The sequence below is a fragment of the Prunus avium genome, chromosome 1, assembly GCF_965620075.1.
Source record: "Prunus avium chromosome 1, drPruAviu1.hap1.1, whole genome shotgun sequence".
NCBI classification, from domain to species: domain Eukaryota; kingdom Viridiplantae; phylum Streptophyta; class Magnoliopsida; order Rosales; family Rosaceae; genus Prunus; species Prunus avium.
The window spans coordinates 12,800,515-12,826,754 of record NC_142284.1 but is presented as its reverse complement, the minus strand read 5'-3'; the positions used below and the strand labels follow the sequence as shown (position 1 = coordinate 12,826,754).

The 26,240-nt window shown below is 35.6% G+C and overlaps 1 protein-coding gene, 1 long non-coding RNA gene and 1 pseudogene across 3 annotated transcripts; 2 read left to right on the top strand and 1 right to left on the bottom strand.

Annotated features, from left to right (window-relative positions):
* Positions 1 to 172: 172 nt before the first annotated feature.
* LOC148297349 (uncharacterized) lies at positions 173 to 1,132 on the bottom strand (annotated as a pseudogene).
* Positions 1,133 to 15,379: 14,247 nt separating this feature from the next.
* Positions 15,380 to 17,901, top strand: LOC110750483 (uncharacterized). 2 transcript variants are annotated; one of them, XR_015833071.1, is made up of 4 exons: positions 15,380 to 15,616; positions 16,516 to 16,579; positions 17,493 to 17,557; positions 17,703 to 17,901. It is a non-coding gene; the product is annotated as an uncharacterized LOC110750483 (long non-coding RNA). The 2 variants fall into 2 exon arrangements; XR_015833070.1 differs by lacking the exon at positions 17,703 to 17,901 and having other exon boundaries at positions 17,493 to 17,669.
* Positions 17,902 to 19,344: 1,443 nt separating this feature from the next.
* On the top strand, positions 19,345 to 23,169 carry LOC110750428 (endo-1,3;1,4-beta-D-glucanase-like). Its single transcript, XM_021950763.2, has 7 exons — positions 19,345 to 19,631; positions 19,758 to 19,779; positions 19,914 to 20,046; positions 20,178 to 20,268; positions 22,270 to 22,365; positions 22,477 to 22,577; positions 22,775 to 23,169. The coding sequence occupies exons 1-7, from the start codon at positions 19,484 to 19,486 to the stop codon at positions 22,913 to 22,915; spliced, it is 732 nt and encodes a 243-aa protein (XP_021806455.1). The 5' UTR covers positions 19,345 to 19,483; the 3' UTR covers positions 22,916 to 23,169.
* The last annotated feature ends 3,071 nt before the right edge of the window (positions 23,170 to 26,240 follow it).

The following is a 26,240-nucleotide window of genomic DNA, read 5'->3' as shown; positions in this document are numbered from 1 at the left end:
CCACTGATGAAACAATTGCATAATTTTCATTAACTTCAAAAAAAAAAAATTATAATATCCAATTAGAAGCTATGTAGCCAATTATAAGTAACTAAAAACTGCAACGTAGAAACTACCTATACATTCACTAAACCATATCTAACATAAGCAATCGTCAACTGAGAAGGAATGTTCATATCACCGCCTTGTAAGTCTTCATGTTGTGCCTAGCAACATTGCACCGAATGCGTTTCAATGGCTTTGTACCTTCACCAAAAGCTTTGATCCACTTCGTTGGTGGTCTTTTGGTTGGCCTCTTGGTAATTGGCGGAAGCACAACTGCAGCAGCTAAATCGTTGCTGCCCAAACCTTTCCCAATATCTGGAATAGGAAGAATATGACTCTCATAGACTTTTCGAAAGAAGTCAGATTTGTAGTAACACTCAACGTAATCATAAACTGAATCTTTCTTTGCTAGAATTGTAGCCACGACATGCATACAAGGAAAACCATCAATTTGCCAAAGACGTCAAGAACATGTCCTATGCCCAAGATCAACCATCACAGAAAAATCAGCAAATACTTCAAAAATAGTACAACAAGAACGGCAAACAACCCAAGTCCTACCAACCTCCGCGTTTACCCACAGTCTAGTTTCCATCTCCGGACATAAAATTTTTGTCCACTTCTCAGCTTCAATTCGTCGTTGAGAATTCAATACCATCAATTTCTTTCGAATCCATTCTATCAAAGGTAACACCAGCAAATCTCAAAATACACCAACCTAGTTATTAAACGACTCGGCTAAATTGTTTGACATCTCCCTATAACGCATTCCTTTGAAAAATGCGTTGGCATAGTGATCTCTAGACAAATCATATATAAATGTCTTCACTTTCGAACTGCCAACAATCATCAACTCATCCATTGTTACTTTAAACTCTTCCTCCGTAACAGCATATACACATCTACTAAATAGATTGATAACATGGTCTTGGAGCAGTTTCCCAAAACCTGACTTCGGGTACTTTGATATCAAATTTTGTTTGAGGTGATAATAACAGTAGGAATGAGGCCATCCAGGAAACACCGCCCCCATTGCATTTAACAAACCTTTATTACAGTCCGAGAAAAAAGTCACCATTCTGCTCATCGGTAGCAATATAGCAGCCAAATGTTGAAGAAACCAAGTCCAATTCTCCTCTGTCTTAGAATCAACAACTCCAAAAGCTAGAAGATAAAACCTTGCAAAACAAAACCAAAAGCACAAGTATAAGCAACAAACGGAAACTGTAGTGCAGTTTATGAAAACAAATCTACTCAAATTTGAAAAGAAAACAAAAGGCAAATCCATAATCAAAGTACTAAAACTAAGTTCAAAACACATATATGTCCATGAGCAGTTGTAACATTCTCATAGACTTGCAAAAATTACTCGGAAATCGAATTATGAAACAAGACTACTCAAAAACTACAACAAATGGAATCTGCTCTGATTTTGTATAGAAAACTAACGGTGGTTCCTTTATAGCGCCCACCTACCACACTATTCTAGGGGTGGCCATTATTACCGAAAACCCGCCTGAACCAAACCGCTTTAGGTGGTTTGGTTCAGTTTTTATACTTAAAAATCACAGAATTGGCAAAATACCAGCACAATCGACTCTGAATCGGTTTGGATCAGTTTTTATTCCCTTCAAACCGCTAAAAATCAAACCAGACCAAATATTTTTATTTTATATTTTTTTAATAAAAAAATACACATGTCAGCAGATTATTCATCAAGTCTACACCATTCCATACTCCATGCTACACCGGATTCCGAGAGAAACCCTAAACATTTCAAGGGTTACGAAATTTTTTTGGTTCCACCTCTTTCTTCCTTCTTTGTTCTTCCTCTTAGTCACTCTTTCTCTCTCGCCTCCTCTCTCAGTCTCTCGCCTTTGCCTCTCTCACTCTCTCAGACTCTCTAGATTTCACACAAATCACGATCTCTCAATCACTCTCTCTCTGTCACCCGCTCTTGTTAATACCACTTTGCAAAACCCAAGGGAAGGTGTCGTATAGTAGTGTAGCTCGGAAGTCCGAGTGTCGTTTCCACAGAGAGCGGTGTAAAGAAAATAACAGAGATGAAAAAGAACAATTGTGATTGAGAGGTAGATTTATGCAAGATTTGATTTAAAGAAAAATTAATTGATTAAAACACTAAGGCATTGGGGTTCCACTTTTAACATAAGCATGCAACTATTAATAATTTGATCCACAAAATATTTTCCAATGTAGTTGTTCAAAATAATTAAAGCTCTTTTTAATTTCCTTTAGAAGTATTCTAAGCATAACTTGTACCATTGGCAACAAACTATCAAAAAATAATCTTCATCAAAATTCTATTATTCTTTAGTAATTCTCTTCTCTTGTAAAAGCATGAAAGTTTTTACTACACAATGGGAAAAACATGATTGAACCCATGAAATAGATTATCAAACATTCATCAATTAATTAAAAAGAAAACTACAAATTCCATTTGAACAAAAACTACAAATTCACATTAAAGCTTAAGTTTGGATCAAACTAATAAAAATTACATACTCATATTAAAAGCTTTCTCCCTAGCCTTAGCTAGGGAGTTAGTTCCCCATAAAATACATAAAACTTAAACAGAAATTTAGAACTATAAAGATGGAGGAAGGAGAGAAAGCTCAAGAGTTGTGGAGCTTGGGTGTGTGTTTTGAAGCTTGAAGACTTCTCTATTTATAGGGCTAAGAAGGAGGAACATCATGATGAATTCCATCACCACCATTCCTATTCCAATACAATCCATAACTCCCACTTCATCTTGTCTACGTTAGTGTGGTTGGAATCAATTCCATCCCATACTTCTTTTGGCATGGGTGTGGCACTTCATGCATTCTTTTCAATTCTTTAGCTGCTGCACCTCAAGCTTTCTTCACATGGGTTTTCAAAGGTGTTTAATTATGGCTGCCTTTTGCTGCCAACCCATGTGGGTTTTCTTTTGGTTGTTGGAAAAAAAACGATTCTTCTGAACCAGGCACGGTGTAGGAAGGCCTGAGATTTCAATATGTATCCAATGGGGCTCAAATTTGGATATGTCATAATAGACACTCATTGGAACAACTTTTGTGAAGAATGTATTCCCATATGAGCAGTACAAGTGTACGTTTTGGGCCTTGCAAGTTGACTGCCGAAAATAGACTGGAATTGGCTTCATTTCTTTTCTTTCTTTTCTTTTTGCTTCACATGCGTGCACATTCTTTCTCCTTAATAGCTCCAACATGCACCTATATAAAATCATGATATTAGAATTGAATGTAACAATTATTGCCCAATTGATAAGAGTTTGGGTGCCACTTCAAAGAGAGAGCTACCAAATAGAGAATTCAAATGAATTAGCCTACATTTCAATGAAGTGCAAATGGATTCGTAAAAGGCAATGGAACATTCTAATTGGTGCAAAAATCAATAAAACAAAGTACTAACAAATATAGATTAGGGATAGAAATTGTAATAATTATGTGTTTATCAGCTCTCTCTAAGTCACTCAATCTCTCTCTCAACCGCTCTCGCTCGCCTCTGCCTCTCTCAATCTCTTGTCTCTGCCTCTGTTTGTTCTTCCTCTTAGTTACTCTCTCTGTCACCCGCTCTCTCTCAGTCACTCATTCTCTCTCTCACCGGCTCTCTCTTAGTCGCTCTCACTCTTGTCTCCCTCAGCCGGTTTCGCTCTCTCTGTCTCTCTCTCAGCCAATATCGCTCTCTCTCACCAGCTCTCTCTTAGTCATCAAAGGTCTCCCTCTCTCAATTTTTTTTGGTTTGAGGTATTAATATTTTGAAACCCTAATTCAAAGGGATTTTTGTTGATTTTTGTTAATTCTATTTATATATCCTGACTTTGTATATATATTTTTTCTGGACAAAATTGCTTTGACGGCAAAGTTTTTCCAGATTGGCTTGCTAGCTGTGTCTATTTTGGAAATGTTGCTGTTTTATTTGCTATTTTTGCTTTATTTTTGTTATTTTTGGAAAGAATTGCATCATTCAATCAATAATGTGATTTGGCAGATATTGAGTAATAATTTAATTTGTATGATTGGATGCTGTTTCAGTTGCTATATTTATTTTTGGTTGCTGTTTGAATAAGAGCTGCATTACCATTGAAAATTGTTGTTGTTTTATTTGTTATTTTTGGTATGGAATTCATCATTAATATGGAATACCTCGCACCTAAATAAAATGCAGAGTGCATACAATATTTTCAGTTGTTTTATTTGTTATTTTCATTATTTGTGATTTGGCATAAATAAGAGGTTGGAAAGTGGAATTATTAAATAATGTGATTTGGCAGATATATAATATTTGTATTTTGGTTGCTGCTTTATTTGCAATATTTGTATTTTGGTTGCTGCTGTATTTTGGCTTATTATTTTTGTTTATTGAAGCATTAAATATTTTCATTTTCGTAGGGTATTATTAATTTCATGGAAGGAGAATCTGAAACCCTTGTTTCAACTAAACCACCACCACCACCAGCCCTTCCACAATCAGCCCCTCCACACCCTCCATAATCAGCCCCTCCACAATCATCCCCTAGCACTTTAGGAAAAAGAAAGCCTTGTAAGAGTGCTTCGGGGGTTTGGGATCATTTCACAAAGATAAAGTGTGAGAATGATACTAGTGAGCCTAGATGCATATGCAAGTACTGTAAAAAGGACTATAAATGTGATGGTAAAAGGAATGGTACATCCACTTTGTGGCACCATTTGAGAAGTCAATGTAAGAATTCTCCATTGAGACATGAGAAAAAACAAAAAGTCCTTTCATTTGAGGGCCAAGCGAAAGGGTGTAACCTAGTAGCACATGCATTTAGTAAAGAGAGATGTATAATTGCATGTGTCAAGATGATTATTCGGGATGAGCTTCCATTTAGTCATGTGGAGGGTATTGGGTTTCGTGAATTTGTGAAGGAGGCACAACCTAGATTTGATTTGCCATCTCATACGACAATTGCTAGAGATGTGTGGGATCTCTATCAAGAGGAGAAAGCTAAAATCAAAAGTGTCTTAACACATAATGCACAAAGAGTGTCTCTTACCACCGAAACTTGAACGTCCATTCAAAATATCAATTACATGGTTCTCACGGCCCACTTCATTGATGATGATTGGGTGTTGCATAAGAGAATCCTTAACTTTTGTGTGATTCCTAATCATAAGGGGGATACAATTGGTAGGCTTGAGGAGACATGTTTGAATGGATGGGGGATAGACAAAGTCTTCACCATATCGGTTGATAATTCTTCCTCCAATGATGGATGTATTAGCTCCATGAAGAAGAGGTTAGAAAAGTGGAATTCACTCATAGGTGATGGTAGTTTGTTGCATGTGAGGTGTTGTGCACATATTACTAACTTGATTGTAACCGATGGAATGAAAGAAATTTATCAATCTATTGAGAGTATTCGCAATTGTGCTAAGTACATTAGGGGGTCATCCCAATGGTTAGAGAAGTTTAGGGCTTGTTTGGAGATGGAGAAGGTTGATACCAAAACCATGGTTCCTTTATATATGTGCACAAGATGGAATTCAACTTACATGATGTTGGAGAGTGCTTTGAACCTCCAAAAAGGTTTTGAGAGGATGGAGGAGGATGACACAACTTTTTGGGGTACTATGAGGAGTATGAAGCTCATGGTAAGGAAAAGAAGAAAAGAGTGGGGCCTCCAACTTTGTTGGATTGGGATAATACAAAGGTATTTGTCAAATTTTTGAAGAAGTTTTATGATGCTACATTGAGGTTTAGTGCATCAAAACAAATGTCTTCTAATGCCCCACTTCATGAGATATGTTCTTTTTTGGAGGAGATAGTGTTAAGCTCATAATTTCATACATATACATGCCCAATTTACTTACTTCTTTTGCTTAGTTTCTTATAATTTTGAGTTATTTGCCTCCCTTTGTGTGTTTTGTAGGCCAAAAGAGCAAGAGAGCATAATTCATGCAATTCATGCATGTTAAGGCCTAATTTGGATGAAGAGAAGAAGAGCTTAAAGACAAACTCATTTTGGCTACAGCCCCCTGCCAGTCCAGTTCCGTAGGTCATATTGCAAGCTTTGTTTCAGCAACCTACATAGCTCGGATGAGGCAACATTCTTCATGAAAGTTGTTCCAATGGGTGTGTACTATAACATATCCAAAATTCAGCCCCATTGGATAAATCTGGAGTCCGTCACCTAGCAAACACAGATCCATGCTCAGGATGGATTTTTGTCAGCGAGCAAACTGAGTTATCAATTTGTTTCGGCCTTAAATTCCTCCTCCGAGCTTGGATTGGGCCAATACTTGTGTGGTTGGATCATACACATTCTGAACTTCACAATGGACATCTTAAAGTCTTCATTTGATTCAGCCTAGCCCAAGTTGTAAGCCCTTGAAGTTGCTGGTCATGCTGACCTCAGGATGAGCTGGTTGGAAGCTTGGTCATGGTGAGCTAGGCATGAGCTATTGTAGCTGGTTGGAAGCTTGGTCATGGTGACATGAAGATGAGCTAGGGCTGCTGGTGGGATTTATTGGTGAAGTGCATCAACCAATTCAGATTTTATAATGCAAGTGTTGTATGCATTAGTGAAGTGCATCAACCAATTCATCTTTTATAATGCAAGTGTTGTATGCATTAGCCATATTGAATTCAGATTTATCACTCCCCTCTCCCTATAAATACCACATCCATTCCACATTCAAGACACAACAAATCTTGGGATTCACAACCCCACAATTCACTCCAACCATCCTCAAACACTCTCACAATCCCAAACACTCCAACAATCACCAAAACAACTCCAGCAAACTTCTCTTCCATTTCCCTACGAATTTCATCTTCCTTAGCCATCACCACTCACTCAAACTCATCCCAAATCACCTCCATATCCTTCATACATCTTTCTAGAAGTGGGGAAGCTCTTGGAGAAGCATTAGAAGTGGAGAAGCACTTGGAGAAGCCTTGGACACCACAAGAACTTCAGAAAAAGGGTTTTTCTACTCTTATTGCATTCATTATGTTTTCTCATTTATGTTCAAGTCTCTTTTCCATTATGAGTAGCTAAATCCATAACTAGGGCTTCGATGTAACCTAATATGAATATTCTGGGTTTATAAGTTTGGAGTTTCAAGTTTGATTCATGATTCATGTTCTTATTCATTATGCTTATAAGTTAACATGCTTGTTTGAATGATTGATCACCATTAGAACTTGTTTGTTAACTATCTTGGTTTGAATTAAGAGTATACACCATGCTTTAATTCGAATTGAACTATGAATAGGAAGAGTATGTATGGACATTCGACAACAGGGATTAGATACATACTTGGTTGTTTAAAATGTTCTTCTATGCTTAATGGGTTCCTAATGCTTAATTTTAGGTTAGACAACAAATGATCAAATTAGGGAATTAGGAACACAAGGTTAGGACCAAACACCATGGCCTAATCATACTTTAGCTAGAATCAATCTTTGAATCTGAATTAGACTTGTTACTTGAATCTTTATAACCCAGAATTGAATTGTTATGGTGAATCGAATGCCCTAGTCTCCAAACTTGTGTTTTAACCTTCAAAACCACCCTTTGTTACTTTTGTTTACTTGCTTTCCGTTGCAATTTCAGTTTGTTCATTTCTTTCTATAATCACAAGCATTCTCACTTCAAAGTTCATTTTAATCTTGCTGCATTTGTTTTCAAACTCACTCTTGCTTTAAATTCTGTTTTAGATTTAACTTCCTAACTTCTTGAATTTGGTAATCTAAAGTACATAACTAATTTGAACTTCTCAGTCTTTGTGGGTACGACCTCGTACTTGTCTTGCTATACTACTAATTGCCCCGTACAATTGCGAGTTAACATATTATTAACAACAGATAGACATAATGATGAATGTTGATGATGTTGTTATGTGCAAAATAGCAACAATGATGAAAAGAAAGTTTGATAAATATTGGGGAAATGTTAATAACATCAACAAGTTATTCTTTGTGGTGGTTATTCTTGATCATCGATACAAGATGGAATATGTGGAATTTTGCTTGGGTGACTTAGTGTCCGATGAAAATGGGGTTAATGACATGTTATTGGAAATCAAGACACTTTTACACAATTTGTATGATTATTATAGAAAGCAAAATCCAGCTGCTGCCTAAGTATTTTATAGTATGTAGAGAGTGAAGGATCATTGCATGTGAACAATGATGTTACTAAATCATCAAGGTTACAAAAGTTCTTGAAGTCAAGGAGAGATAAGGATGTTGTTGAGATAAGAAGTGAGATTGATAAATACCTATTGGAACCTCCCGTGAATCTTACCAATGATGAGTTCAAATTGCTTGATTGGTGGAAGGAGAATGCTACAAAATTTCCAATACTTTCTAATGTTGCAAAAGATGTATTTGCTATCCAAGCATCAACCGTGGCTTAGGAATGTTCTTTTAGCAAGGGAAAGAGAGTTGTAGATCCCTTTAGGAGTTCGTTAACTCCAAAAACCGTGGAGGCATTGATTTGTTGTAGTGATTGGTTAAGGGAGGAGGAGTTTAGCTACTACAAAGAACCCGCATTGGATGAGTTGGATTTCTACCAAGCTTTGGAAAAAATGGAAAAAGGTTTTCTTCCTTTTCTACATTAATCAAAATTTGTAGTTTCTTTATGTGTTATTAATTTATATATTTACTAACTGTTTTTTTTTCTTTGTGCAGAGGTGCAAATTTGATTTGAGGAGTTGAAACTCATGGAATTGTATGTGTATATGTAATGGACATTTATTTGTTTTGATTTGGATTTTCTTTTGAACTTTGCAAATATGCATATTGTGATTGAGATTACTCTCACAATCTGCTATGGTCTGTAATAATGATTGGATTATTTGGACATGTGTGGTGGATGATGATGTTCTTAGGTTTTAAGGTATTTTTTTAGTATTTGAATGATGATAAACTTTAGATATGCAAAGTTGGAGAAACTGGAAAACTTGAAATGGCCTGGAAATCTGACCCAAAAAAAAAAAAAGAATGGGCCTGGAAAATTTTAAAAAAAAAAACACCTTCAATTGTTGCTTTTTTTGGGCCTCGGCAGACATCCGAACTGACCCAATTTGACCCGCCAAATTTAGGTTTCGAACTAAGTCGAAAATGGGCTTATTAAACAGGTGCTCAGTTTACATTTGGGCCTGCAACATGGCCCATTTCGACATACGATTTGGGCTCATAACCAGCCCGACCCGACCCATGTGCAGCCCTACACTATTCAATGCAAGAGTTGATTCGCTCTATATGTCTATGTCTAGCCCTTCTTTTGCTGACCTCCTTTTATGTTACATGGAAAACGGAAGCTAATGGAAACCGCAATTCAAGTTTCTTCTGATACCCTACACACAAATTTGATGGTGTTAAAATTTTACCAATAAATAAACAATCTAAAACTATAATGAACTTCACATAAGAAAATAATCACAAAGTTTTTGAAACACTGACATATATGCATAAGTACAAGAAAAAAAAAATCATAAAATAAAGCATATTTAGTACAAGTTGTATAAGTCTATAAAAATGGGTACAATGTGAAGTTAGAATCGAAAAATTGAAAGAAAAAAAAAAGTGAAGTTACATTTTGATGAGTTTGCTGTAGAGACGATAGTAAATTTAACTAGATTAGTTTCCTCCAATAGCTTATTAAAAATCATAGTTTTTCATAGAAAAATATATATATATATATATATACTTACATCTGCCATTTTTAGGTTTGTTTTTCAAATCACATACTTAAGATAAAGCTTCACGAACGAGCAATGAGTCAGTAACTCAGACACTTCTTGCATGTAAATTGTAATAAGCCAATCACAGAAATGAGAATGAGAAATGCAGACATGTATTTTTTATGAGAAACTCATGTATTCCCTTGGGCATGGTTGGACCACTAGGTATGTTGAAGACAAAGCATCCACTAATTAGTCTTCTGACAGAGGCTCCTCATCAACACTTGCTGGACTGGTTCTTGAATCATGTCGAGTGAATTTGCACATTTTTCATGTTGTCCCTTTCCTCATATATATCAACTCTGTACCATCATCACTTACATTTAAATTTGTTAATGCTTCCAGTTTTCAGCATCTGAAATTTTCTTAGAAGAGCAGAAGAATTGCATGTTTTGAAAATATCATGTACTCTTTAGCTAATGTCACATGCTTTCTGTTGGGAAGGAAGTTTCGAGACAAAATTGGAGCTGAGCTTCATCACATTACTCCACCTAGAGTCTCGAAATAGTGGGAAGAGGTTTTATTTTGCAAAAAACTGAGGTAGAATTGCATCCTTCTTCAAAACAGTCTTCAATAATTTTAGTGCCTTTGTACTTTAGACTATAGCAAATTTTAAATCTCAAGAATAAGAAAAATCTGCTATAGTCTTCAATAATTTTAGTGCCTTTGTAGATTTTCCTTATTCTTGAGATTTTAAAACTAAAATTTGCTTAGCCTAAAGTACAAAGGGAATGAGGGTTTTTCTTACACACACTAGCAAAGCGTCATGGTGGTTCGAACCTGAAACCACTGTTTATTGTACAATATTTTATACATTGTCACTTGAGAAAAATACAGTGCCTATCTTATCAACTGATTTGTTTATATAGTGGTTGCCTGTAACCAATTTATATATATATATAAATACTAGTTGTTTGGAGCAAAATTTGAAATTTATCATTGCATTGTTTATAGTATGGATTTTAATGTCACATGCTTTCTGTTGTGAGGGAGATGGAAAGAGAAGTGGAGCAATAGTCTTTTAGCTTTGCTTGAACGTTCGTCTAAATGAAAAATAAAACGAGGGAAATTAAAAAGAAATCTTATATTACAAATATATTGAGTTGTTTTGGTGAAAAAAAAAATTGAATTACAAATTTCGGCGTACTCATTGCACGCCGTAATATATATAATTTGCATTCACTGCGTATTTACAATCACGTTGTTAAAAGACACAAAAATTATCCTTTTAAGGCATGTTTTCATATGTCGTAAATATAAGTTATTAACGGCACGCTTTACTATCTTTTTAAGGCTTTCTTTGTCATATGCCATAAATATCAGTTATTAACGACACGCACAGAAAACATGCCGTAAATATCAAGTCGTAAAAGCTCCAATTTCGTGTAGTGCCAGCTGATGGACAGAAGCAAATGAAGCAATCAATAATTCCTTTCGTTCATATTAGTTCATGAAATTGTCAAATCAACAGCGTTAAATGCACACTACTACAAAAAACGAAATAGACGACGGGGATCCACCGTCGTTGTAATGCTTTGAAAACCGTCGTTAAATCGACCGCCATCTATTTGGGTGTCAAACTACGACAGCTTTTCACCGTCGTTGTTTATCTATAAAGATGACGGTTTTTAAAGAAAATCGTCGTTGTTTAGAGATAAAGATCGTTAATTATAGGATGAAAGACGACGGTTTTAAAAACCGTCATGTATTGTATGTAAAGATGACGGTTTTTTATGAAAACTGTCATCTTTACATACAATAGACGACCCTTTTTTTAAAAAAACAGTCATCTTTACTTCACAATAGATGACCCTTTTTAAAAAAAACCGTCATCTTTACATATAATAGATTACCCTTTTTTTTTAAAACCGTCATCTTTACATATAATAGACGACTCTCTTTTTTTTTTTAAAACGTCATCTTTACCTATAATAGATGACCTTTTTTATAAAAACCGTCATTAATTATCTGTAAAGATCATGATTTATTATAAAAACCATCGTCTAATAAGTTCCCAAATTGCTACATTTTAGTTCTTTTTGATTTCCTATGATGCTATACAACGATTTTAACTAGAAAACCAACCATAATGCTTTATTAATGAATATATACACTCAAAAATAGTTTCTTTCATAAAACTTGAAGATTCAATAGTTATTACAAAGTTAACCAATCTTTATTCTATAACAAACATAATTCCTAACAAGACCTACGTACTCCTAATCCAAGCCTTCCTCATCCAAACATACAAATGATGCACAACTGAAGTCTCCTCCATCATCCCAGTAAATAAATCAAAATGACAAATAGAGAAAAAAAAAAGCTAAGATTATAAACATAAAAAATTAGGTGGAAGAGAAGGTAACAAATTTTCAACAACAAAAGAACATACGATTCACATAGAAAACCTGCAAAAGAAAAAGTTATAAATCTGCAAGCTTCCTCCTCATCTCCTAATAATCAAATCAGAAAATCTAAAAAGAAACCAGAAATATATAAAAAAAATATGTAAACAAACCAGACAAATCAAGAGAGACAGAAAATCTGAAATCAGGGAGACAAAGAACATACTAGAAACGCAAAGAGACTAATCCAAAATTCACTAGCAAGATATAGAAGGGTATTGAGAGATTAGGTGACTTTCAAATCAAACCTTTCAACCAGCTTTGATTCTCAAATACAGAACCTCCCTCTACATCTTATGGATCTGCGAAAATCTCTCAACTCTTTCATTGATATCGATTTTTTTATGATTTTGTAGAGAGTTCCAAGAGGGTGTTTTAGAGAGTGCAGGAGGGTTTCAAGGAGGGAGAGATAAGGTTTTCAGAGACGAGGGAAAATCTGAAAATTTGTCGAGCACGAATTCACTTAAGTATCCTTTTTTTAGCGTGTTTTAAAAGACGACGCTTGTTAATGAGAGATAAAAGGTTTTCAAAGACGGGTGAAAATTTGAAAATTTGTCGAGCGCGAATTCACTTAAGCGGCCATTTTTTAGCATGTTTTAAAAGACGACGCTTTTAAAAAAAAATCGTCATCTTTACATATAATAGACGACCCTTTTTAAAAAAAAACCGTCGTCTTTACATATAATAGACGACGGTTTTTTATAAAAGCGTCATCTTTACATATAATAGATGACCTATTTTTAAAAAAAACCGTTGTCTTTACATATAATAGACGACGATTTTTTTTATAAAAAGCGTCATCTTTACATATAATAGACGACCCTTTTTAAAAAAAAACCGTCATCTTTACTTCACAATAGACGACCCTTTTTTAAAAAAAAGCGTCATCTTTACATATAATAGACGACCCTTTTTAAAAAAAAAACCGTCATCTTTATTTCAAAATAGACGACCCTTTTTTACAAAAAAGCGTCATCTTTACATATAATAGACGACCCTTTTTAAAAAAAAACCGTCATCTTTACTTCACAATAGACGACCCTTTTTTTTTAAAAAGCGTCATCTTTACATATAATAGACGACCATTTTTTTTAAAAAAACCATCATCTTTATTTCATAATAGACGACCCTTTTTAAAAAAAAAAAACCGTCATCTTTACATATAATAGATGACAGTTTTTTCAAAACAACCATGTCTTTACCAAAAAAAGGACACTTGATTTTTAAAAGACGACGCTTGTCATATCTGCTGTCGTCGTTTTTTGGTCAGATTTTAACTCTGAAGAAAACCTTTTTAATAAGATGACGCTTTTTTATTTGTGTGCGTCGTTATAAAAAAATATTCAATAGTACCTCCGTTTTTTAGTTGTTTAAGTCACTTATCCACGACGGTTTTTTTGTTACCGTCGTCTTTTTCTGGTCGTCTTTTTAGCTTTTTGTAGTAGTGGCATATTGTTGAATATCATCAATAGTCCTTATCACACAGGAAAAAAGAAAAGGGGGAAAAGGAAGAAAAAAATAAATACAGAACAACAACTTTGAAAAGAAATAGAAAAATGTTTTAGAAAAGGGTGTTGATTTTCCAATTTCCATTCTCTCCATTTACACTCCCTTTTGTTTTTTAATACTTTTTAATCAATTTTGTTCTTTTTTATTCTTTCTCTTTTCTATTCTACCCTCACCCTACATTAAAGTTTTGATATTGGTACTCAAACAATGAGAGTGAACAAAACCTAGGCTTTTGGATTTCTCCGTCATCACTGTAACACAACAATAAAACCCAGGCTTTTGGATTCCCCTACAGACTTGGAATGCCGAATTATTTCTATGAGAAGAATTTGTTTCCATTTTTTTAATTTTTTCTTTATCTTCAATTCTTGGTTATTTGTACTTTCTGAGAAGGTTCCCAAACAAAATAAAGGTATGAAATAATCTCATATGAAACAAAGAGAACTCCATTAATGTGAATTTGAAACTCATAGTCTCAAACTCAATTTTATTTTTCGAAATTCTGAGAACTCAATTCATGTCCACAAGTTCATCAATTTTTTTTCCATTCAATATATGTTTTACCAAATGGTTATGAAGGAGAAGAGAGAGAGAAAAACATGGAAAAAGAAAAGGGCTTCTTAGATCTAGGTCCAAAACGATTAGCTGTCATTGGGTTTAGTCCTTGCGTTTTTTGTTTTAGATGTAGGTCATTTGACATTTATTATAATTTTTTTTGTTTTGTCGATTTTACCCTTTGAGGTATATAAGGAAAACACATTGAAAATCTAAATTTAATGCATTATTTCCTTATAATTGAATTCCATAATTTAAATTTTGAATTCTTTCCTTGATAATATTCCTAATATATGGATAAAATACAATTTAATCAATAAGAAGTAAAGACCCACATATTATATCAATCGATTAGAAAAGCACCCACATTAAATTATGTACCTGACATACAGGTAAATAGTGTTATTATTAGCAACGAAAAATACTTAGTGATAAATCGGGTTACCTATAAGTTAGGAACATAAATTAGAAGATTACCTATAAGTCATATACTAAAATAGACAAAATAAAATTTTATATTACTTATATAAAAAAAGGTACATAAAATACTATTACACATTGTCGAAAATATGAAGAAAAAAAAAAAAAAAAAAACCACACACACACACATATATATACCTATGCAATAGGCAATATGACATAAATGACTATTACCCGATTCAAGTCATAAGGGGCAACATTGAAACAAAATATGATTTTAAAAATAAAATAATAAAAAGATTACATCATAAAATATTTAAAAAGGAATGTAATTTTATGTGGCACAAAAATCAAAGGACTTGGATCAAAGTCACCAAATCCTCAATAGGAAGTTGGATATATATTGTAACAACCCGATCCTTAAATAATTTTTAACTAATAATTTATTAGAGGAGAAGACAATTATGCCCTTGAGATATTTTATTTGGTTTTAAGTTGACTTTTTTACCGGGAAGGAATTTGAAAAATCCACTTGTACCATTGCATAGAGCACGACAAAACGAGTCCGTAGACACGTAGTGGACTCGAATCGGACTTGTAACGAAGAAAATACGATCAAAATACGAGAAAAGGGCAAAATGGTATTTTTTTCAAAAATCTGATTCTCTCTCTCTCTCCTCACTTCCTCTTCTTCTTCTTCGCGAAACTTCCCCCTCCCCTGTTCTTCTTTTGCTCCAGCCAACATCCCAAACCGCCACTAACACCCAACCACTCACCACCTCCGGCCACCAGACCGGCCAAGGAAGTGTCGCAGCCACCTCCGCAGCCCAGCCGTCAGCCGCCGCGAGTTTCACCGGAAAACTGCAGAAAAACGGGCTGGTTTTTGCTCAAACTTCTCACCGCTCGTTCTTCCTCCTCCGGCCACCAAATTGGACAAAACAGGTATGGACATTCGACTGATTTTCACGTTCTAGCTGATGGTTGGGTAGGTTTTGAGAAATTTTGAGGTTTGATTTGTTAAATTTCGAGCTGAAAGTTCTGCCAGTTTGCGTCGCCGTTTTCAGTCATTTCCGGCCACTTTTTGGCCATAGTCCAAGAACAAAAGTGGTTCCAAATAGGGTGTTTACCTAGGATAGGAGTTTGGGCGGGCGGTTTGGAGATTTTCCGGCCGCCGGAATTTACTATACACACCCACGCGCTGCCGGCGCGTGGGCGGCGCGTGGGACAGGTAGCAGGGGCCATTCTTGGTCCCAGAACGATTCTCGTGTCCTCACGAGCGCGTAGGTTTTCGCGGATCTCAATTCGGATAACATTTGAACCCCGTACGGATCTCGCATAGTGTGCGTTTTTCGGGTTCAATACGTTCGGACCGTTGGATCATAGCCAAACTGGAGGATGCTGATCTAGGTATTTTAATGATCGTGTAGGATTCGATGGATCGTCAATCGGAGTCCCGGATACTCCGAAAAAGTCAACCCTAGGACTAGGTTTACGGAAAATCATTCATTAGTCCGATCGTACAATTGTGAGCAATCCGACCATCCGACCGAGACCAAACTCTTGGGACATGTGTCCTAGGCCTATTGGAACCTCTAGGAACGATCGGATCGGAATTCTAAGGTCGTGGACCCCACGGGGTCCCGAGTTGACTTTTGGGGATTTTATCGCTTTTGAGTCTCTAGGTACTTTTAAATCGTGTACACCGAGAGGAAAGTGAGTGTGGACATAGGAATGACCTTTAAAGTGATGCACGCATTTTTAGGAGCCGGGGGTCAGGGTTTTTAATTTAATATTATATTACTGAGCAGAGTTTTTAATAAAATATTATGATGGTTATACAGGCACCCGGGCACCAGGTGACCCGCAGGAGGGACCTTCAAAGGGTCCAGCTAGCTCAGAGTATCTGTGAGTGGACTGTTTGTTTTATAAATGTCTTATGCATTTTAATTTCATTATTTGATATTGAATAAGTTTTACTGAATACGGCTTTCCTAGCATGACTTGATAGATTTAAATATTTCTGTTTATTTATGTGCTGCCTAGTGGAACATTTAAAAAGGGATTTGGAAAGTTAGAACTGAGGTATTATCATATCAGATTAAATGGCAGCAGGATTTAAGGAATAGTTTTATAAGTAGTTTTATAAACTTTAATCTTTTTCAAGAATTATATATATATACATTTATTTTAAGCCACCATAGGTACCCAAGGTTGCCTTCAGTATAATAAATGTTGCCTCGGAAATAAAGTTGCCTTCGGAATAAAATTATGTTGCCTTCGGTTATATTGATGTCGACGGACATCCAGTTGCCTTCGGGTAAGTCAGCATGCTAGACACCGCCCCACGAGTTTCGGGGACGCCCAAACCGTGGGTGTGAGGAATGCGGATCAGGCCGACCAAGTGTCCCCTAAATTATGCTAGGATTGCGGCTCGGGTTGACTTTGTGTTTCCCGAGGTCTGCTAGGACGTGTCACTTCGGTGGCACGAGAATGGAATTGACGGATTATAAAGGAATTGACGGAAATTAAAGGAATTGACGGATTATAAGGAATTGACGGATTACTAAATGGGTACACCTAGGTGGTAGATTTAAAGTGTTTTCAATGTTTTCAAAGACTTAATAATTGATCAAGTATATGATTGATATATATATATATATATATATATATATGATTACATTGATTTCAGTACAATTATGAATAAAGAAATGTTATAGTTTCTTAACTGTTTTTACAGAGGGGTTAGTATGTTCTTATACTGTTTTTTCTAAAACTTTGTTTTTGGTCCACTCACCCTTTTAATGTTTTGCGCCCCCAGGCAGTAAGCGTGCACAGTGAGCCACCACCGGGCCGAGTTCATCTTCCGCCACCTTCCTTGACAAAGTAGGGTTTTGTTTAATTATTTTATACTTGTAACCTAATCTGTGTAGAGCTCTGATATTGCCCTAGAACACTTGTCTAACTGTTAGTATGTAAATTTTTGTATGCTAGCAGTTGGTGTATATTATTTTATATGCATGTCTGACAGGTGTAAGTTTGGGATTGGTCTAATTCCAGGGGAGACTCTGCTAATTTTTCGGCAGAAGTCAAACCCCAGTTTTATGTTGAAAGTTGACTGGAAAGGGCAATTAGGTCACTTGTGCCCGGCACTTGCCAGGTGTCGGCCACACACAGGGTTCGGCTCAGATTCCAAAGTGGAATTTGGGTCGGGTCCTGTCATATATCAACTTTTCTAAAAGGAAAATGTAAAAATGTTTAGTTAGATGCATTTATGTTTCTTTATGGCCACCTAAAATTTGTTTCCTTTAATAAAAAAATAAAAAAAATTATGGTTGCAATGTTTATTCCTGAGGCATGAGTTTTGCAGGTGGACCATGTAATTTTGCTTAGAAAAATATATGTTGTTAATTATTTCTTACTCAATTAAAGGAATAAAAAACTATAACTGGAGTGCAAGTTGGAAAATTAAGTATAAAGAAAAAGAAATGATATAAAAGTAAAGTAAAAATAAATTAATGTAGGGTAAGAGTAGAATAGGAAAGAGAAAAAAATAAAAAAGAACAAAATTAATTAAAAAGTATTAAAAAAAAATTTAAAAAAAAGAAGTGTAAATGGAAGAAAGAGAGTGGGACAAGCACCTCCCTTAAAAAAAGGGTTGCACACCACATATGATTAACCATAATGCATCAGCACCAGTAACATGTGATTATATAGAACAAAAGTTTAACCAATATATTAAAGGAGTGGAGTGGGCATGATATGCACCATATATAAGAAAGAAATCGATATATTTGGACAAAAAAGAGAGAAGAGAAATTGATTGATATCATATTAAATTTTGTAGGCCGTGGAGACAATTGCACCTGCCCAGGAGTATGGCCGCCAGCAAAGTACTACTCCACTAGTCTCCAAAATTAAATTTGACATAGGATCACCACATAGTGGGTTATACGTGGAGTTAAGTTCACATGTGAACATTGGGTAAGGGGTAAAGGTAAACATTCAAGCCCAACATGTGAACATTACAATATTAGGTAAGAGTACAGGCCCAATTCAATCAACCCGCTTTGATACCATGTTAAATATCAGAGAGAAGGACCTGTGACCCACCATTAGTAACATCAATATTGTCCCTAACTTAACCACCTTATGCAAAAGGCTTTGATGATATTAGTAGTTAAACCATTCATTATATCTTAAATTTTATTTAGTCAAATTTTTGATGTGAGACTTATATTTTTCAACAACACTATCACAACGCCGAATCTGAACCCACTGCTCATTACAGAATATTTTATACATTGTCACTCGAGAACAATATAGTGCCTATCTAATCAACTCATTTGTTTATATAGTGGTCAAAAGTTTGAAATTTATCATTGCATTGTTTATGGTTATATGGATTTTATTATCCAGCTGATGCTGATGGACAAAAGCAAATGAAGCAACCAATAATTCCCTTGGTTCATATTAGTTCATGAAATTGTCAAGTCAGGAGCATTAAATGCATATCGTTGATTATCTCCGTGGTCCTTATCACACAGGAAAAAAGAAAAGGGATTAAAAAAAGGTATTGATAATATTAAATTTTGCAGCCGGTGGAGGCAACGACCCGGGAATCTGGCCGCCAGTAAAGTACTACTCCACTAGTCTCCAAAACCAAATTCAACATCTTTTTCAATAAATATATTTTGAAAAATCTGTCTTACATGCCTTTCTGTATTTATATCTTTCTAGTCTAGCTCGTTTTAAGTAGTGGGGAAGAGCGTGTGTTTGTTGTGCACCTTTTGATTCAGAGAAAAGAAAATAATGTCAGGACCTCAGTGCTGCTCACACCCACCAGTCCTCAACCCGTCCAGTGGCTCCGGCAATGTTGAGAAGTTTGGTGGTCTCAACTCATATGTCACAGGCTCCCCTCACTCCAAGCTTGCCATTCTTTTCCTCTCTGACATTTTTGGTACTTTCCCACCACTTCAAAATTATTTTTCTTTTTCCTTTCAGTTTAGTAATTATGTGTTATTTTTCTTCATTCTATGAGATATGGGTTATTTGCCTCATTGTGTGTTGCTTTGAGATCATGCAGGATTTCAAGCTCCAAACTTAAGGTATGACTTATACTCCCAGTTTTTCTACAGCTAATTTACGTGTCAAAGGAGCATACTGGAAGAGCAGAAGAATCACTACTTTTTGCATCTTATATGTACTCTGTAGCTAATATCACATGCTTTCTGTTGTGAAGGAAGTTTGCAGACAAAGTTGCAGCTGCTGGGTACTTTGTTGTGGTCCCTGACTTCTTCTATGGAGATCCTTTTGTAGTCGCAGATGATGGCTCCTTTGACCTTCTACCTGTTTGGTTAAAAGATCATAGTCCGGTTGGTTATTAATATTACTGTTGTTGTTTTGAATTTTATTTATGGTTTTCAACTGCGCCGGGGTACAAAAATTGTTAAAAAAAATTACCTGTTTGGTTAAAAGATCAAAGTCTTGTTTTTCGCATGGATAGGAGAAGGGATTTGAAGATGCAAAGCTAGTAATTGAAGCTTTAAAAAGTAAGGGCGTCTCTGCAATTGGTGCTGCAGGCTTCTGCTGGGGAGGTGAGCTTGTTCTCTTTTTCTGCAAAGTTCTTTCTTCCTTTGTTTCATTTTTCCTTGTATTAAATTTAAGTTTATTTGTTGAAATGCCGCATGTGGTTTCCAAATAGTCTTAGTTTGCCTCCTGTTTGAGTGTGTTTAAAAATCCACCATCCAAGTAGTCAGTATGAAGGAACGCATGCACAAGTTGGCTATGAGAAGTTGGAGTTGAGCAGATGCAATTGATGAAAGAGGCGTGGGATTTCTCTACAAAAAGATGAGGAAAGATGCTCAACAAGGTGGAGGATTGCAACTTTTGTAATATAAAACTATGTGATGACGGGAGAAAGTGACGGCAAAGCTTTAGTGTTTGCATGATTATGGTCACTTTTTATATATAAAGCTTTTGCCGTCATTTTCTCCCATCATCACATAGTTTTATATTACAAAAGTTGCAATCCTCCACCTTGTTGAGCATCTTTCCTCATCTTTTTGTAGAGAAATCCCACGCCTCTTTCATCAATTGCATCTGCTCAACTCCAACTTCCCATAGCCAACTTGTGCATGCGTTCCTTCATACTGACTACTTGGATGATGGATTTTTAAACACACTCAAACACCTCCTCACATTTCAAATGACTTAATCGCCCACCCCTCAACTTCCATTATGTGACCAAAGTTGCCCTATTCCGTTAATTTTCAAATAAACACCGTTAAATCAGCTGACGTGGCATGAGTATTTTGGCAAATTTAACTATTAAAAATTAAAAGATTCAAATTGAATAAAAAAAAATGCTTGAAGTTATTTAAAATAGGTAAAAAATAAAGATAAAAATGTCCTTTTTTTTAATCCCTAATCGTCATCTCTCACCACCTGCTCCCAAAGCTTTAGTGTTTGCATGATTATGGTCACTTTTTATATATAAAGCTTTTGCCGTCATTTTCTCCCATCATCACATAGTTTTATATTACAAAAGTTGCAATCCTCCACCTTGTTGAGCATCTTTCCTCATCTTTTTGTAGAGAAATCCCACGCCTCTTTCATCAATTGCATCTGCTCAACTCCAACTTCCCATAGCCAACTTGTGCATGCGTTCCTTCATACTGACTACTTGGATGATGGATTTTTAAACACACTCAAACACCTCCTCACATTTCAAATGACTTAATCGCCCACCCCTCAACTTCCATTATGTGACCAAAGTTGCCCTATTCCGTTAATTTTCAAATAAACACCGTTAAATCAGCTGACGTGGCATGAGTATTTTGGCAAATTTAACTATTAAAAATTAAAAGATTCAAATTGAATAAAAAAAAATGCTTGAAGTTATTTAAAATAGGTAAAAAATAAAGATAAAAATGTCCTTTTTTTTAATCCCTAATCGTCATCTCTCACCACCTGCTCCCTTATCTCAACCAGCCCCATCGCCCAACCAACCCACACCCAAAAAAAAATTATAAAAAAAAACCCACCCCACCTTCTCCCTTCTCTCTCTCTCTCTCTCTCTCCCCCATCAACCCCCTCCCCCCAATTGTCAAAAGGCTCAAAACCCACAAACCAAATCACAGAAGAATGGGGAGGGGGAAGGTGGTTGCTTGGGTTGGTTGGGCAGTGGGGCTGGTTGAGATTAGGGAGAAGGTGTAGGGGCTGACGATTGAGGGAGAAAAAAAAAATAGTTCTTTTTATCTTAATTCTATTTTAAATAATTTCAAGCATTTTTTATATTTATTTTGAATTTTGAATAGTTAAATTTATCAAAATACTCATGCCACGTCAACTGATTTAACGGTTTTTATCTGAAAACTAACGGAATGGGGCAACCTTGGTCACAGAATAGAAGTTCAGGGGGGAAATTGAGTCGTTTGAAACGTTAGAGGGCAAAATGAGACTATTTGGAAATTACAAGGGGCATTTCAACAAATAAGCCTTAAATTTATGTATTCATTTATTTTATGAGAACTTTTTAATAACAAGTTATACTTGCGGCACAAAAGATTCTCACATCTGCACTGTTTTGATCTCAGCCAAGGTTGCGGTTGAACTTGGAAAGCATGACCACGACTTCATCCATGCTGGTGTTCTGTTACATCCTGCATTTACCACTGTGGATGATATCAAAGGTAAGAATTCTGTATGTAATATTCACGTATGGATATACATATATTAGAGGATCGAATTCACAGAAAAAGTGTCGGTCTTAGTTTAATTATCAATGCTGGAACAACTTTCAGAGGTCAAGGTTCCCATTGCCATACTTGGAGCTGAGTTTGACCACATTACTCCAGCTGAAGTCTTGAAGCAGTGGGAAGAGGTTTTAATTGCAAAAACTGAGGTAGGAATTACATCCTTCATCACATTAGTCCTATGATGTTAAAGTTTACGTTTTGAGTTTTTGTTTTTATTTTTTTTTTAAGAAATGATGGGAACAGAAGAAACACAATCAAAATAGTCCTATGATGTTAAAATTAGCCGGCAGAGACTAACATTTGAAATTGATTTGAATGAGTGTTGGTCTTGTGGAATTCACAGATAAAAAGCTACGTGAAAATATTTCCAGAAGTGGAACATGGATGGACGACGAGGTACGATGTGGAAGACAGAAAAACTGTTAAGTCTGCTGAGGAGGCTCATCAAGACTTGTTGGAGTGGTTCTCAAACCATGTCAAGTGAATCACTCAAGTGTATTTGTCTCTCAAGATGAGAACCGTTTGGAGCTTTGTTATCATCAACTGCTAATTTGGATCAATAATGATTAAATAATGCCTGCATTTTTATGTAAACCAATATGTGTGTGTAAATATCAGCTGCTTGGAATATTTAAGGTTGAAATGCGTCATTGCATTGTATAAAGTCAGGGTTCTATAGCCAGCTTTTGGATCATAGTACTGAATGATATTATTTTGGAATAAGGTTGATCTTGGAGATTTTGTGGCACCAATATACCACTGTTGAGAATGCAGTAAGCAAAACAAAACAGAAACAAAAGAAATTTGGTAAATATAAAGTAAACAAAAGAATTTATCTAAGCTTGAAACGAATGTTCACCATGTTGGGGGAATGATCACAAAACTAAAGAATAGGATAAAAATATAAACTAAATTTAACTGTAGACGATGCATTACTTTTAACACTCCCCTTAATGCATTTTTCCTGCACATTTAATTTATCTCGGAAGAAATAAAACTTCTCTCTAGGAAGTGCTTTGGTGAAAACATCTGCAATCTGTTCATCAGTGCCACAAAACTTTAATTCAATCTTTGTCTTCAACCAATTTTCTGATAAAATGATGACGAAGCTCAATGTGTTTTGACCTGCTATGAAAAACAGGATTCTTTGTCATTGCAATTGTGGACATATTATCACAATGAATATCAGTTGGTGATTTTTGAACTTGATGAAGATCTGCCAAAATTCTTCTTAAGCAAACTACTTCACACGCTGTACTTGTGGCTAAAATTTATTTGGCTTCTGCTGATGATAGTGCCACAGTACTTTGCTTCTTTGATGACCATGATAAAGCCTTGTTTCCTAAGAAAAACACATGTCCAAAGGTGCTCTTTCTATCATCAATTGCACATGCCCAGTCACTGTCTGTGTAGCCAACCAACTGTGCTTCCTTCACTTGTGTATATCTAATACCATCTCCCTTGGTTCCTTGTATATATATACCTGAGTATTCTTTTTACTGCAACAAAATGGTGATTACTTGGATCACTCATGAATCTAGCTACCACACTTACGACATGAACAATATCTAGCCTTGTATTTGTAAGATAAATTAATGAACCAACCACACTTCTATATATGGATGCATCAAACTTAGGTGCTCCATCATTACTTGTAAGCTTCAGATTAATTGCCATTGGAGTATCCATTGGTTTGCTCTTCAACGTATTGAATTTTTTCAACAGATTTTCAGCATACTTCTCTTGAGAAATAAATATCCCCTCATCTAATTGTTGAACCTGTATACCAAGAAAATATCTCATAGTGCCCAGATCTGTCATTTCATATTCCGTCATCATGTTCTTGAAAACTTTTGCCAACCTTGGATTTGTGCTTGTATAGATCAAATCATCAACATAAAGGCACAAAATCATAAAATCATGTGTACCTTCTTTTTTGAGATAAAGTGAAGGCTCACTTATGCTTCTGGTAAATCCAGTTTGTTGAAAATAGTGATCAATTTTATTGTTCCAGGCTCTTGGTGCTTGCTTTAAGCCATAAAAGGCTTTACGGAAGCGATAAACTTTATCTTCCCTCCCTTTTTCAACATAACCTTGAGGTTGCTCCACATAAACCTCTTCTTATAGTTCTCCATTTAAAAATGCAGATTTGACATCCAATTGATTAACCTTTGTCTTCAATTGTGCAGCCAAAGCCAAAATAGTCCTTATAGTCTCCATTCGAACTATCGGAGCAAACATCTCATTAAAATCAATTCTTGGTTGTTGAGAGTATCCTTTTGCAACCAAGTGAGCCTTATGCTTTTGGATTGAACCATCTTCATTAAACTTTGTCTTGTAGACCCATTTAAGTCCAGTGATATCTTTTGATTTGGGTCGATCAACAAGTTCCCATGTTCTATTTTTCTTGATAACTCTTATTTCCTCATCCATTGCAACTTGCCAAATATTTTCTTTTACAGCATCTTCGAATTTTTGAGGTTCAATAGCACTCAAAACAACTTCATTAGTGGACTCATATAGATCCTCCATTAAACGTATTTTCTCGATTGGCCTTGCGCTTGAAAGTGGTGTTTTTTTAAAGGAACTAGAACTGGATGAACGTGTTCTTGTACTTGATATTGGACTTTGAAGCATTTGAGTTTCGTCTGAATTTGATGAATCTGGTTCCTCAAAAAATCTTGGCACTTCAATATCATCATTCTCCCATTTCCAAGCCTTGAGTTCATAAAAAATAACATCTCTAGAAATTACCAGTTGGATCAATTAATATGTATGCTTTGGACTGATCACTTTATCCCACAAAAATGTATTTCTCACCTTTCTCGTCAAACTTTTCTCCTTTAAGAAGGAATATGTGCATATGCAATGCAACCAAAAATCTTGAAGAAATCCACATTTGGTTTAAAACGATGCCATGCTTCAAAATGAATCTTATCTTTGACTGCCTTGGTTGGAGACCAATTAAGAATAAACACTGATGTATGAATTGCTTCAACCCAAAATGCATTCGGCAGACCCTTTGCCTTCAACATGCTTCTTGCCATCTCGATAATGGTTCGATTTCTTCGTTCGGCAACTCCGTTTGCTGTGGGGTGTACCTTGCTATCAACTCTCTTTTAATACCATTGCTTTTGCAATATTCAGAAAATTCATTTGACGTAAACTTTCCACCACGATCTGTTCTTTGTGACCACTCTGATTTTCTCCAAAATCTTTGAATTGCTTGAAAATAGAAAATGCTTCTAACTTTTGTTCTAAGAAATATACCCACATCATCCTAGAGAAATCATCTACGAACATAATGAAGTACCTTTTGTTATTGAAGGATGGTGTACAAGTTAGTCCACAAATATATGCATGTAAGAATTCAAGAGGGGCTTTTGCTCTCCAAGATGATTGTGAGAATGGTAACCAGTGGAATTTTCCAAAAATACAGCCCTCACATATTTCCTTTTCAGAGTGAATAGACGGAAGTCCAACCACCATATTTTTTCTGGTGTAACAGCTGCAGGCTTCTTCGATTCAAATGCCCATATCTTAGATGCCATAACAACGAACCATCAACTTTCTCTGCTTTCAAAGCATAGTTTTCTTTTTATGTCATGAACAGCGGAAAAACTTTCTTTGTTATTCTTTTTATTGGAAATAACACAACAATCATCTTCAAATTTCACCAAGAATCCTCTTTGCAAAAGTTGTCCCACACTCAGTAAATTTTGAGCCAAATTAGGAACATACAACGCATCATAGATAAGTTTTGGAGTACCTTCTTTTGTTTGCACAGAAATGATACCCTTGCCTTCCAC